At 32.1% G+C, this 14,617-nt stretch overlaps 1 protein-coding gene across 2 annotated transcripts in view; it reads left to right on the top strand.

Moving 5' to 3' along the window:
* LOC145268682 (vacuolar protein sorting-associated protein 52 homolog) overlaps positions 1–14,617 on the top strand; it is an 85,507-nt gene that overhangs the window by 29,465 nt on the left and 41,425 nt on the right. For both annotated transcript variants that reach the window (XM_080124187.1, XM_080124188.1), the window contains exons 11-12: positions 2,380–2,437; positions 6,887–7,020. In XM_080124187.1, the coding sequence (XP_079980313.1) occupies positions 2,380–2,437; positions 6,887–7,020 (192 nt within the window). The remainder of the gene's footprint in view (positions 1–2,379; positions 2,438–6,886; positions 7,021–14,617) is intronic.

Genomic DNA, 14,617 nt, shown 5'->3' with positions numbered 1-14,617 from the left:
GAGTTCAGACGAGCACCTACCATGAAAATAACGATAAAACAAGGATAGGCTCGCAACATCTCTTCTGTGGGAGAGAGGTTGCAGGGTAGAGAAAAGGGCATCCCCCACTAAGCCACAAAGTCTATTTTGTACTCTGCCAAGGCAGGATAGACTGTTTTGAGCAGCTCCTGCCCAGATATGGCAATAGTATTCCATCCTTGGACGTACTTGGCTTTTATATAGATAGAGAATTGCATCAGTAGTGAGATATCTTCTGGAGCGGTAGAAGGATCCCACCATCTTTCCAGCGACCTTGGCAACAGACTTGATGTACGTGTTCCATTTCAGATCAGGAGTAAAGGTAAAACCCAGAAGCTTGTCAAAACATTAGTGTATAAAGCGACGCTCTTTGTGTAAACAAATTGAGCGGAGGCATTTGGACGATGTCAAAACATTGTTTATTCATTACTCACACAGCAGCAGCCGTATAGAGAGAAGCCTTGACTCTCATTTGGGTGGTCAGGTTTCGATACTGGTTTGAGGCAGTTGCCTGTCTAGCCGCAAACTGTCCGGACGTCTATTTAAATAAACATCCGTTCGCCACTCGTAGAGGGCTCAAACGTTTGTTTGTAAACAAAGCGCGAGCTTCGCATTATTTCAGCTAAATTAAGTAGCGAGTAAGATAATTTACGAGAGTGCTCTACCGAAGAGGGGAGCTTTTATAAAATATATTTTAGTCATCGACATACAGACCTGTTTCGTTGTTTCACAACTCATCAGTGCCGCTAGACTAACACCTCTCCCAAGCCGAGGATCGAACCTAGAACCGTCGTGATAACAGTCGGCAGTCCTACCCCCTGACTACGGAATCGGTGGCCGAAATTAAACTGTCCGGACGTCTATTTAAATAAACATCCGTTCGCCACTCGTAGAGGGCTCAAACGTTTATATATATATATGTAGTCATACACATACATCCACATACATCTTTTAAGAGCAAATAGTTAATAAAACATGTTAAAAAATTAAAAAACACTTTGAAAAAGAGTTAAAAACATATTTAATTTGAAAAGGAAACATTAAATAAGTGGATAGTCCTTAATCCACAGAGTTTTGAAGAAATACTTTCCTTCTCATCAGAGGGTAGGAATTAGCAAAATGCGGGATCGGATTTTGCATGCAAAAGTATTTGATGAAACTGCAAGTAAGTCAAAGATCTTACTTGATAACAAAAAGTGAAGCATAGGGAATATGGTGAAGAAAAAGGTGATTACACGTGAATGGATATTATATATATATATATATATATATATATATATTGGTGATGAGACGGCTCTAATATTTTTCCTGATTCCAATACAATTACTAATTCCGATTCTTTATACCTCTCTTAATATTTAACCATAGATCGTTTCTCAAGCGTAAAAATACTCTTGTGTGTTTGGGTGATCTATACATTTAGTTTAGTTTTAGTTTAAAATCAATATTTACTAGCGGGACCTGTGGAAATTCCACAGAGGAATATATGTAATATATTGATGTCGGCATTCTGTAGATGTTCAGCGTAAATGGAGACGCTCTGATATTATTGCAGCTGTTTTGTTAAAACTGCAGAAGTATTTATCTATGCTAGCAGGGATGCCTTGCATAGCCCGGTTGTAAAGTATGCTTAAATATGATATTTTAATTTGTGCAGATTTCATAAATCTTATTATAGAGTCAATGTTCTATCTAGTTTTATATATTATAAAGTTGCAATTTCAAAAATAAAAAATATATATCCGTATAACTTGGGTGCATCAGCTTTCATTGAAACTGAAACCAAAACTAATGAAAAAAAAAATATATATATATATTATATATATAAACTTGAGTTCCTTCAGCTATAATTGAAACTGAAACAAAAACTTATGAAGAATTCTTGGTAAAATTATTTATGATAATATCAATTAAACGACAGCCACTCGGATGTAAGCGTGACAAATTATTGACTTTGTTGTTGCTCCTTTTTATGAAACAGATTTTTAATTCTAATTTGAATTTTAAATTATCAATCACATTACTATATATATATATATATATATATATATATATATATATAGAATTTGAGTTCCTTCAGCTATAATCCAATTTTCCGATACTGATTATAATACCTGTAAAATTTCCGATTTCGATTAATCATCCCAATGCTAATATATATTTGGAAATTACTCTACTCCATAGGAATTGGATAAGAATATTTCATTTTGGCCAAGGGCTGAAAAAATATCGAGAGGTCTGCGTTCATACCAGAAATTCACAAAAACGAAATAGGATATTTACTCTTTGGGGAGATAAACCGTCATATGCATATTTCATTTTTTTTTTTTTTTCTAATAAATTTTTCCATTTTTATTGCAGTATGAAGAACTTGCTGACAAAGACGATTTGATGGGAGTCGAAGACACGGCGAAAAAAGATATCCTTTTTTTTTTTTCTTTCTTATTCTTATTTTTTTCTATTTTATTTTTTGAAAAATGCTTGCGTTACTTTTGAAGCGAGTTTGATGATTTAAAACTTATGAAACTTGAAAATCTTTATGTCGGACTTTTCAGGATTTTTTGCGATGGGAATTAATTGTTATAATAATATTAATTATTCAGACTATAATTCTCATCTTGGGTGCCTATATCTACAATGTTTCGGACGATGTAACTTCCCAAACTTCTTCAGCTACAACCACTATATATGATTTCCCCCACTCTCTAAGTTTTGTTAAAATCAATTTGAGATATCCATGGTTTCCAAAGAATTTAATTTAATTTCATTGTTTATCCGTCTTTAAATAATAAGAATTTTATGATGATGCCAATGAGATGATGAAGAGGAGGAAGACGATGTGATGCTGATGACTATGATGAGTATAATGACGATGTGATGCTGATGACTATGATGAGTATAATGACGATGTGATGCTGATGACAACGATGAAATCAGCCTTAGCTGATATCACACAAAACTATCATGAAGTGTCAAGGAGAATGAAAAGACAGAGAGAGCACCAACTTAACTGCCAGAGTGCAGAGAGTACCGGAATCCTGAGGAGGCTGGGTGTCACTAAATTTGAAAGAAAACCAATGATCATTGCTAAATTTAAATTCTATGCGAGTTAAAATTAACAAATTTAAATTTAAATTCTGTTGCTACATGAGAAGGGCTGTCCCCTTCTCATGTAACTAAGAAGACAGACAAGTGAAAATAATAATAGGAAAAGGCTAGAATCGAACCCTGTAGGCAAGTGGATAATTGAAATCCTAGGAATGCAGTCCATTGTTATTTCTTTATGTCGGAAAAAAAAGCGATTGTCGATTCTTTTAGAAATAACTGGATAATAAATATGTCAGTTAAAAGAATGGACAATGCGAGTTTATAAATTAAAAATAGGTTAGATATTGAACAATTAAAATTGGGAATTCTTTGTTTGCCAAAAGTGTGTTTGGACAGACATGTGTAAAATACGCTTGAAAAAAAGTCACGTTGGTCGACAGTAGGTTTCTGACATCATAAACAAAAGAATTTCTCCATATATTGAATCGAAGGTTCAAAGTTAGGGAGAATCAGAGAAGATCACAATAACACACAGTGATAGAGTCAATTGGAGGCTGGAAGCCCCTTAGAGGCAAAGGGTAGAAGAGAGACCATGTAGTTATACAAGCTTGAATTCCTGACATCATCAATCGGCTGACAGCCATCAGAGATCTTATCAGAGATGCCCCATGGGGAAATATTTTTTCTCTTCCTGCTGAACAGTGTGCAACCGAGACCACTGAATGGTTCAAAACTGCAATCGAAGCGCATGTTCCCATGCGGAAATTCTATAGCAAGCCCCACTCTCCCCAATGGTTTACTTCGACTTGCGCAACTGCCATTGCTCAAAGGCAGCATGCATTCCGCAGGTTTAACCGACATAAGTCCAGTTCAAACAGACAGAAGTACATAGAAGCTACAAGTAACGTTAAGAAAGAAATAGCGACAGCTAAGAGAGAATTTACGGAAACCACTAAAAAGCGCATCGAAGCACAAAAACTAGGAACTCGTGACTTCTGGAAAATCCACAACAGTGTAGTAAATAATGGGTAATCAACAATTCCCCCGCTAACCAACAATCACGAGGTTGTTTGCTCAGCAACCGAAAAGGCTAACATGCTTGCCAGTCGGTTTGCCTCAAACTCCACACTGGACCCTCTAAACCACCCCCTACCTCAATTTCCTATGCGGACAGACGCCACGCTAGACGATCTGAAAATCACCCCTGCTCAGGTGCATGCTATCATAAAAAACCTTGACACTTCAAAAGCATGTGGACCCGACCTCATCCCAGCTGTGCTATTAAAAAAGTGCTCAGCCGAAGTAGCTCCAGTTCTCTCCAAACTCTACAACAAATGCCTTAATGAATCTTGCTTTCCGGGCTGTTGGAAAACTGCTTCTGTGGTACCAGTATTCAAGAATTCTGGCGAAAGAACTGACCCATCAAATTATCGCCCTATTAGCCTCCTCCCACTTTTTGCCAAAATATTTGAGACCTTAATTAACCATGCTCTAGTCCAGCACCTTACAGATGCAAAACTTCTGACCGACCAACAATATGGATTTAGACAAGCCCGTTCCATGGCAGACATCCTCACTGTAATCTCTGAACGCATATACCATTCACTGGACAAAGTGGGAGAGGGCAGAGCGGTAGCTCTAGATATATCTAAGGCTTTTGACAGGGTATGGCATGAGGGTCTCCTCAGGAAGATTAGATCATACGGTATCACTGGTAGAATACTTAACATAATTAAATCCTTCTTAGATAAGAGAAAAATCCAGGTTGTCCTCGACGGTCGTACATCTAAACAATATGATATAAATGCGGGAGTGCCCCAGGGATCTATCCTTGGACCTCTGCTGTTCCTGATATTCATAAATGACCTCCCCGACAAAATTGCCTCTGAGATGGGTATATATGCTGATGACACCACACTCTATAGCAGGCATGACAGGAAAACAAATGAACATATATCTAAAGTAATGGCAGAAACACTAGAGGATGACCTCCAATCAGTAGTGGAATGGGGACAAAAATGGATGGTCACGTTCAATGCCGCCAAGACTAAACTGGTTTCATTCAATAATTCCAAGAAACCTTCTCTACCACCTATAGCACTATAGCAATGGCCAACGACTCTTTATCTGAGAGTACATCTTTCAAGTTCCTTGGCCTAACGTTCACAGGAAACATGAGTTGGAACAACTACATCGAGGGCATTGCCAGGGCCGCTGCGAGGAAGGTGGGCTCTCTCTACCGTGCTAGAAAACTTCTAACACCCGAAAGTATCCTGTACCTCTATAAGGCAACCATTCGCCCATGTATGGAGTATTGCTGTCATATCTGGGCTGGTGCATCAGCTACTAGTCTCTCGCTCCTTGACAGGGTTCAAAAGAGAGTCGCAAATCTGATAGGCCCTAAACTGGCATCTAAGCTTCAGCCTCTGTCCCATCGTCGAAACGTTGCATCCCTCTGCCTGTTCTACAATTATTTTAATGGTGAATGCTCTGATGAACTGCAGGCACTTGTGCCCACACGACGTGAACACCCTCAACAGACCCGACAAGCTGCAAAATCCCACCCCCACACAGTAGAGATCCCTAGATGTAAAAGATCTTTCTACTCCAGTAGTTTCAGTAGTTTCTTCCCCAGAACTGCTAGACTTTGGAATTCCATTCCAGGTCACTGCTTCCCCAACTGTACTGACATGCAGAAGTTCAAGTGCAACGTGAACCAACATCTTGCTGCCCAAATCCCTACATAGTACCCCAGTAGATGTTTCCCTTGATAGTAGCCCCCTACACCAAAGTGGCAATGTGCCTTGTTTGGGGTGAAAATGTAATAAAAAAAAAAAATAAAAAAAAAGATGAATTAAGAAATCACGATCTATATTTTGTAACTGGTTGTCTTCGTGTCGTTATTACAACCGAAAAGGTAAATGTGTTTTGTCATCATCTCCCCCTGAAGTAATGCATCCCCTCCTTTGTGTTAACAAGAACTGTATAAATGTCCCAGCTCCGTAATAATAATATGAAGTCCCCAAGAATCATCCCAGTCTGTTATAAATGTCTTCCTCAGTTTTGTCATCATCGTCGTTATCTCTGTTATGAGTCTCCGATGATGAACTCCCGTCATCTTCAAATATATACCTGCTACACAACATCTAAGCGATTTTTTATTCTGCAGGAATAAAAAAAACAAAAAAAAAACGAACCATACCACGAAACACAATAAAGGGTCCTTTGAAGAAAAGAAAAGAAAAAAACAATTTATGTGATTTAAAAATAACAAATTTAAAATTAAATGTGATTTTAAAAAAACAAATTTAAACTTAAATTTGATTTAAAAATAAATTTAAATTTAAATGTGATTTAAAAATAACAAATTTAAATGTGATTTAAAATAACAAATTTAAATTTAAATGTGATTTAAAATAACAAATTTAAATTTAAATGTGATTTAAAAATAACAAATTTAAATGTGATTTAAAATAACAAATTTAAATTTAAATGTGATTTAAAAAAACAAATTTAAGTTTAAATGTGATTTGAAAATAACAAATTTAAAATTAAATGTGATTTAAAAATAACAAATTTAAACTTAAATGTGATTTAAAAAAAACAAATTTAAATTTAAATGTGATTTAAAAATAACAAATTTAAATGTGATTTAAAAATAACAAATTTAAATTTAAATGTGATTTAAAAATAACAAATTTAAATTTAAATGTGATTTAAAAAAAACAAATTTAAATTTAAATGTGATTTTAAAATGACAAATTTAAAATTAAATGTGATTTTAAAAAAAAAATGCTTTTATTCTCCTTAATGAGCGAACGCTTTTTTGCAACTAAACCATCTTTAAAGAACAGATCAACAGTTTTTACTCTCGGAGATCGAGGGGAAGCATTAACCACGCAACTGGAGGCTCCTGTCATCGTGCCCCATGCTGCTCAGAAGAATGAAACCCGGGTAAGTAATCTTTCATATTTCTTTAATAATTTTTTTCCGTTTGTATGAAGCCTCCATTGTTTTTTTTTTTCTACCGATTATTTCAGCATATGTAAAAATTTCAAGCGTGTTCAAGCATATTACAAGCGTAATACTAACTTGATTTTAACTTTAAATGGTTCCTCATTTACTAATATTTAACATAAACAACGGTGCTTGTTCGATACTTATCAGATGAATTTCTGTTCAAAACATATCTAAGAACGCTGTCAGACATCTAAAAATTAGCTTCGTGTGAAATTTGCAAAAGATACGCTCAGCCGTTTCGGAACCTGTGAGGAAGGGACTCTTTCACGCACACAAAGTGACTTTTATATAATAGTAGGGATTTCAACATACGTACACATTTTCAAGCTTACATGCGTAACACTAAATAGATTTTAACTTAAATAATCCACCATTTATTAATATTTAACAAAAACAACAAGATAAAAAATATTTATCGCCTGGTTATTATTTTTTAATTTATTTTTTTTGCATTATATTCAGGCCACTAAACTGCAACTTTACCTATTCCCTTTGTGAATTATTTAAATTAAGTTACATATGCTGAAGTAACATGAAATTTTCCATGTTAGTATCTAGAGGTGTGTTTAAAACCACCGAGAGAGATGCGGCCTCAGTCTTCGTTAAGACGTGCATCCAAGAGAAGGAAAACTCTAATGTAAAACTTGATGTCTACTGTCTGCTCTATCTTGTGGCAACCATTTGTACCGACAGAGGTTGGTAGTGTTACTGAAAAGTGTAGATGGTCCTACACAAAGCCTTCACCACAATAAATCATCTGTATGAATTTATGACAACTTTGTTGGCTGAACGTCATTCAACACGAGATGTATTTTCAGGCAGCATTTTTTCTCTTAAGCGATTTTTGTCTTTTCGATTTTAGATCCTTTTCAACTTCCGAATAAGACGATGGGATTAAAATGTTTACCCGATACAAGCAAGTTTAAACTTCAACCTAATATAAATATGAATTATATAAATATATAAATATATTAATATTTTAATCCCAACCAAATAAAAAAAAAGCTCAATACAAACACAATAGAGAGTAGAGCTTGTTATAAGAGAGAGAGAGGGGGGAGGGAGGGAGAGAGAGAGAGAGAGAGAAAAAAAAAGAAATAAAAACTGTAAATTAAAAGTTACAAAAAATTTATTCTTCGGCAGAATACTCCAAAAACAATTTTCAAAAGTCCTTATTCTGCGGAGTTTCATAGAATGACGTTCTCAGGAGAAGAATAGCAAGAATAGCATTCTTTAAAACTCCACGGAATAAAGATTTTTGAATATTGTTTTTGGAGTATAGTGTCAAACAATAATTTTTTTTATAAATTTTAATTTCTTTTCTTTCCCTTAGGCAGCTTTTTTTCTCTTAATAAGTAATATATATATATATATATTTCATTAAATAAGATAGACGTTTTTTTTTTGTCTATTAACTCTGTTTTGTATCCTTTCCAACTTCCGAATAACTGTCTTCACTTCTGGCAGAAACTGGCTGATGTAATTGCCATATTTGTTGTAAGTCTGGGTACTTTCCAATCCTTCTGGATTCATCATTATGGATTAATTATTCTAACTGGTTTGGAATAATTTATATACAATTTTTTAATACCGTGTATATTTATTTCATTGGTTATTTTAATAACTTTACATTTTAAGATGTTATTACTATTGATGAAGTTTATTTTATTGATAGTTATTTAATGAAATGTGTGTATATATATATATATATAGAGAGAGACAGAGAGCGAGAAAGATTTACATGGTAGTGCAGTACATATGCTGAAATAATCGGTTAAAAAAAAAGCAATTAAATTTTCATACAAATGGAAGTTACTGATTATTTCGGCATACACATCTCAAGTGTTTTTTTTTAAATTACAAGCGGATTACTAAATAGATTTTAACACAAAATGGTTTCCCATTTACTAATATTTAACAGAATCAATAAGATAAAGCAATATTTATCGCCTGGAAACAATTTTTTTATTGCATTATTTTGAAGCCACTAAAGTGCGGTTTTACCCACTTTTGCTTTGTAACCATTTTTTTTTTATTACTTTTTTTTTTTGTAATAGTTATAAGCAACAAGTACGGAGTAATTAATTACTGGTAGGTTGATAGGTTTTGTTCAAGTATCACATAATTTAAATCTACCCTTATCTCTTTTTGTTATGAACAAATTTCTGTCCATTGTCTTTTGATAAATCTATTTCCTACTTTATTTGTTTCCCTACTTCCTAGCACTTAACGGCTGCAGGTCGACCATTATATCACAAATGTTTATGTAGAAATTAAAAATGAAGGGAAATAACTCTTGTACCCGAAATAGAAATTCCTTGAAAGATATTTTGAAGACGTCCGAAAGAAGTGTCGTCGTATGCTGTTGATTTAAATGGTGTTAACGGCTGCAGGTCGACCATTATTGTATTTATTTGCTTCCCCACCAAAGCAAATTAGGCACAAGGCCGTTTTTAATGTGGGGTAAAAACCAGCTCCTCTAAAAGTAGGCAAAAAGGGGGCACTTTGGTTACCAAAAATAATAATTGTCCCAGTATAGAGGGTTTCCCCTCCATTGACTGGTACAAATTATCTTAAGTGCAGCATCTGCAGAACACATACTACACTGTGATCCTGGCACGAAGGACAAGAACAACAGAAAAAAGGCAAGGTATTTATTTGCTCCCCCACCGAACAAATTAGGCACAAGGCCGATTTTTACTGTGAGGAGTGAAGGGGAAATGGGGACCAACTCCCCGAGGAGTAGGGGAGCTGGATAGTGACAATTGGTATGAAGGGTTGCCCCTACATTGACCAAGGTCTTATATGTGGGGTTTCCCCCCACATATGGTCTTTGCTTGCAGTATCTGCCGGAACAGATACTACACTTTGAGGTATTTATTTGCTCCCCCACTGAGCAAATTAAGCACAAGGCCGATTTTTAATGTGGGGAGTGAAGGGGAAATGGGGACCAACTCCCCGGGGAGTAGGGAAGTTGGATAGTGACAGTTGGTATGAAGGGTTGCCCCTACATTGACCAAGGTCTTATACGTGGGGTCGCCCCCACATATGGTCTTTGCTTGCAGTATCTGCCGGAACAGATGGTGTTTATTTGCTCCCCCACTGAGCAAATTAGGCACAAGGCCGTTTTTAATGTGAGGTAAAAACCAGCTCCCCTAAAAGTAGGCAAAAAGGGGGCACTCTGGTTACCAAAAATAATAATTGTCCCAATATAGAGGGTTTCCACTCCACTGACTGGGACAAATTATCTTAAGTGCAGCATCTGCCGGAACAGATGGTGTTTATTTGCTCCCCCACTGAGCAAATTAGGCACAAGGCCGTTTTTAATGTGAGGTAAAACCCAGCTCCCCTAAAAGGGGTCACTCTGGTTACCAAAAATAATAATTGTCCCAGTATAGAGGGTTTCCCCTCCATTGACTGGTACAAATTATCTTAAGTGCAGTATCTGCCGGAACAGATACTACACTTTGATCTTGTCCCGAAGGCCAAGAACAACAGAAAAAAGGCAAGCCTCTTACCATTATATCACAAGTGAAATATAGTATAAAGAAATTATCGAAACAGCTTTGTAAGTCTGCCATAATTTAGTTTATATTTTGTAAGTCTGCCATAATTTAGTTAATATTTTTTTAAGTCTGCCATAATTTAGTTAATATTTTTTTAAGGCTGCCATAATTTAGTTTATATTTTTTTAAGTCTGCCATAATTTAGTTAATATTTTTTTAAGGCTGCCATAATTTAGTTTATATTTTTTTAAGTCTGCCATAATTTAGTTAATATTTTTTTAAGTCTGCCATAATTTAGTTAATATTTTTTTAAGTCTGCCATAATTTAGTTAATATTTTTTTAAGTCTGCCATAATTTAGTTAATATTTTTTTAAGTCTGCCATAATTTAGTTAATATTTTTTTAAGTCTGCCATAATTTAGTTTATATTTTTTAAGTCTGCCATAATTTAGTTAATATTTTTTTAAGTCTGCCATAATTTAGTTAATATTTTTTTAAGTCTGCCATAATTTAGTTAATATTTTTTTAAGTCTGCCATAATTTTGTTAATATTTTTTTAAGTCTGCCATAATTTAGTTAATATTTTTTTAAGTCTGCCATAATTTAGTTTATATTTTTTAAGTCTGCCATAATGTAGTTAATATTTTTTTAAGTCTGCCATAATTTAGTTTATATCTTTTAAGTCTGCCATAATTTAGTTAATATTTTTTTAAGTCTGCCATAATTTAGTTAATATTTTTTTAAGTCTGCCATAATTTAGTTTATATTTTTTTAAGTCTGCCATAATTTAGTTTATATTTTTTTAAGTCTGCCATAATTTAGTTAATATTTTTTTAAGTCTGCCATAATTTAGTTAATATTTTTTTAAGTCTGCCATAATTTAGTTAATATTTTTTTAAGTCTGCCATAATTTAGTTAATATTTTTTTAAGTCTGCCATAATTTAGTTAATATTTTTTTAAGTCTGCCATAATTTAGTTAATATTTTTTTAAGTCTGCCATAATTTAGTTTATATTTTTTTAAGTCTGCCATAATTTAGTTAATATTTTTTTAAGTCTGCCATAATTTAGTTAATATTTTTTTAAGTCTGCCATAATTTAGTTTATATTTTTTTAAGTCTGCCATAATTTAGTTTATATTTTTTTAAGTCTGCCATAATTTAGTTTATATTTTTTTAAGTCTGCCATAATTTAGTTAATATTTTTTTAAGTCTGCCATAATTTAGTTAATATTTTTTTAAGTCTGCCATAATTTAGTTAATATTTTTTTAAGTCTGCCATAATTTAGTTTATATTTTTTAAGTCTGCCATAATTTAGTTTATATTTTTTAAGTCTGCCATAATTTAGTTAATATTTTTTTAAATCTGCCATAATTTAGTTAATATTTTTTTAAATCTGCCATAATTTAGTTAATATTTTTTTAAGTCTGCCATAATTTAGTTTATATTTTTTAAGTCTGCCATAATTTAGTTTATATTTTTTAAGTCTGCCATAATTTAGCTAATATTTTTTTAAGTCTGCCATAATTTAGTTAAAAAAATATTAACTAAATTATGGCAGACTTAAAAAAATATTAAGTCTGCCATAATTTAGTTAATATTTTTTTAAATCTGCCATAATTTAGTTAATATTTTTTTAAGTCTGCCATAATTTAGTTAATATTTTTTTAAGTCTGCCATAATTTAGTTAATATTTTTTTAAGTCTGCCATAATTTAGTTAATATTTTTTTAAGTCTGCCATAATTTAGTTAATATTTTTTTAAGTCTGCCATAATTTAGTTAATATTTTTTTAAGTCTGCCATAATTTAGTTAATATTTTTTTAAGTCTGCCATAATTTAGTTAATATTTTTTTAAGTCTGCCATAATTTAGTTTATATTTTTTAAGTCTGCCATAATTTAGTTAATATTTTTTTAAGTCTGCCATAATTTAGTTAATATTTTTTTAAGTCTGCCATAATTTAGTTAATATTTTTTTAAGTCTGCCATAATTTAGTTAATATTTTTTTAAGTCTGCCATAATTTAGTTAATATTTTTTTAAGTCTGCCATAATTTAGTTAATATTTTTTTAAGTCTGCCATAATTTAGTTAATATTTTTTTAAGTCTGCCATAATTTAGTTAATATTTTTTTAAGTCTGCCATAATTTAGTTAATATTTTTTTAAGTCTGCCATAATTTAGTTAATATTTTTTTAAGTCTGCCATAATTTAGTTAATATTTTTTTAAGTCTGCCATAATTTAGTTAATATTTTTTTAAGTCTGCCATAATTTTGTTAATATTTTTTTAAGTCTGCCATAATTTAGTTAATATTTTTTAAATCTGCCATAATTTAGTTAATATTTTTTTAAGTCTGCCATAATTTAGTTTATATTTTTTTTAAGTCTGCCATAATTTAGTTTATATTTTTTTAAGTCTGCCATAATTTAGTTTATATTTTTTTTAAGTCTGCCATAATTTAGTTTATATTTTTTTAAGTCTGCCATAATTTAGTTAATATTTTTTTAAGTCTGCCATAATTTAGTTTATATTTTTTTAAGTCTGCCATAATTTAGTTTATATTTTTTTAAGTCTGCCATAATTTAGTTTATATTTTTTTAAGTCTGCCATAATTTAGTTTATATTTTTTTAAGTCTGCCATAATTTAGTTAATATTTTTTTAAGTCTGCCATAATTTAGTTAATATTTTTTTAAGTCTGCCATAATTTAGTTAATATTTTTTTAAGTCTGCCATAATTTAGTTAATATTTTTTTAAGTCTGCCATAATTTAGTTAATATTTTTTTAAGTCTGCCATAATTTAGTTAATATTTTTTTAAGTCTGCCATAATTTAGTTAATATTTTTTTAAGTCTGCCATAATTTAGTTAATATTTTTTTAAGTCTGCCATAATTTTGTTAATATTTTTTTAAGTCTGCCATAATTTAGTTAATATTTTTTAAATCTGCCATAATTTAGTTAATATTTTTTTAAGTCTGCCATAATTTAGTTTATATTTTTTTTAAGTCTGCCATAATTTAGTTTATATTTTTTTAAGTCTGCCATAATTTAGTTTATATTTTTTTTAAGTCTGCCATAATTTAGTTTATATTTTTTTAAGTCTGCCATAATTTAGTTAATATTTTTTTAAGTCTGCCATAATTTAGTTTATATTTTTTTAAGTCTGCCATAATTTAGTTTATATTTTTTTAAGTCTGCCATAATTTAGTTTATATTTTTTTAAGTCTGCCATAATTTAGTTTATATTTTTTTAAGTCTGCCATAATTTAGTTAATATTTTTTTAAGTCTGCCATAATTTAGTTAATATTTTTTTAAGTCTGCCATAATTTAGTTAATATTTTTTTAAGTCTGCCATAATTTAGTTTATATCTTTTAAGTCTGCCATAATTTAGTTTATATCTTTTAAGTCTGCCATAATTTAGTTTATATCTTTTAAGTCTGCCATAATTTAGTTTATATCTTTTAAGTCTGCCATAATTTAGTTTATATTTTTTTTAAATAAAAAATGAAGTGAAATAACTCTTGTAACTGTATTGTAAGTCTTTGTCTAACGCGAAGTAACAAAACTTAACTTTTTAGCTAAAACGTCAAGCAAAGGTTCGCTAGTCACAAGTTGAGTCGAGGAGAGTTCGTTGTTCACAGCACGAGATACACGTCGACGTTGTCTATTCACATGTCTTAAAATGCTTCTCCCACTCCTCCGAGCGACTCGCCTTTTATAATGCTTTGAGCACACTCAATTTGCATATACCACACTGCTCGAGATCTATGCGTGACCGGAGGCTTTAGAAGACAACAGCCGCCATCTTGGGCCCCCTTTTTTTTTTCTTTTTCTGTCTTTCAGCCTGCTGGCGAGACAGATTCTCGCCCGTTTCTGAGGTAGGTCCTCTCTATGTCCATAATTTAGTTTATATTTTCCGTGCAAAATGTCTATGTAGAAATCAAAAATAAAGGGAAATAACTCTTGTACCCTAAAGAGAACTTCCTTGTCAAAACAAAAGACATTTTGAAGACGTCCGAAGGAGG

Source organism: Euprymna scolopes, chromosome 44 (assembly GCF_053919585.1).
Source record: "Euprymna scolopes isolate OS-2025 chromosome 44, ASM5391958v1, whole genome shotgun sequence".
Classification (NCBI taxonomy): domain Eukaryota; kingdom Metazoa; phylum Mollusca; class Cephalopoda; order Sepiida; family Sepiolidae; genus Euprymna; species Euprymna scolopes.
Note: the sequence above shows the minus strand (reverse complement) of the source record. Positions and strands in the feature narration are given on the sequence as shown.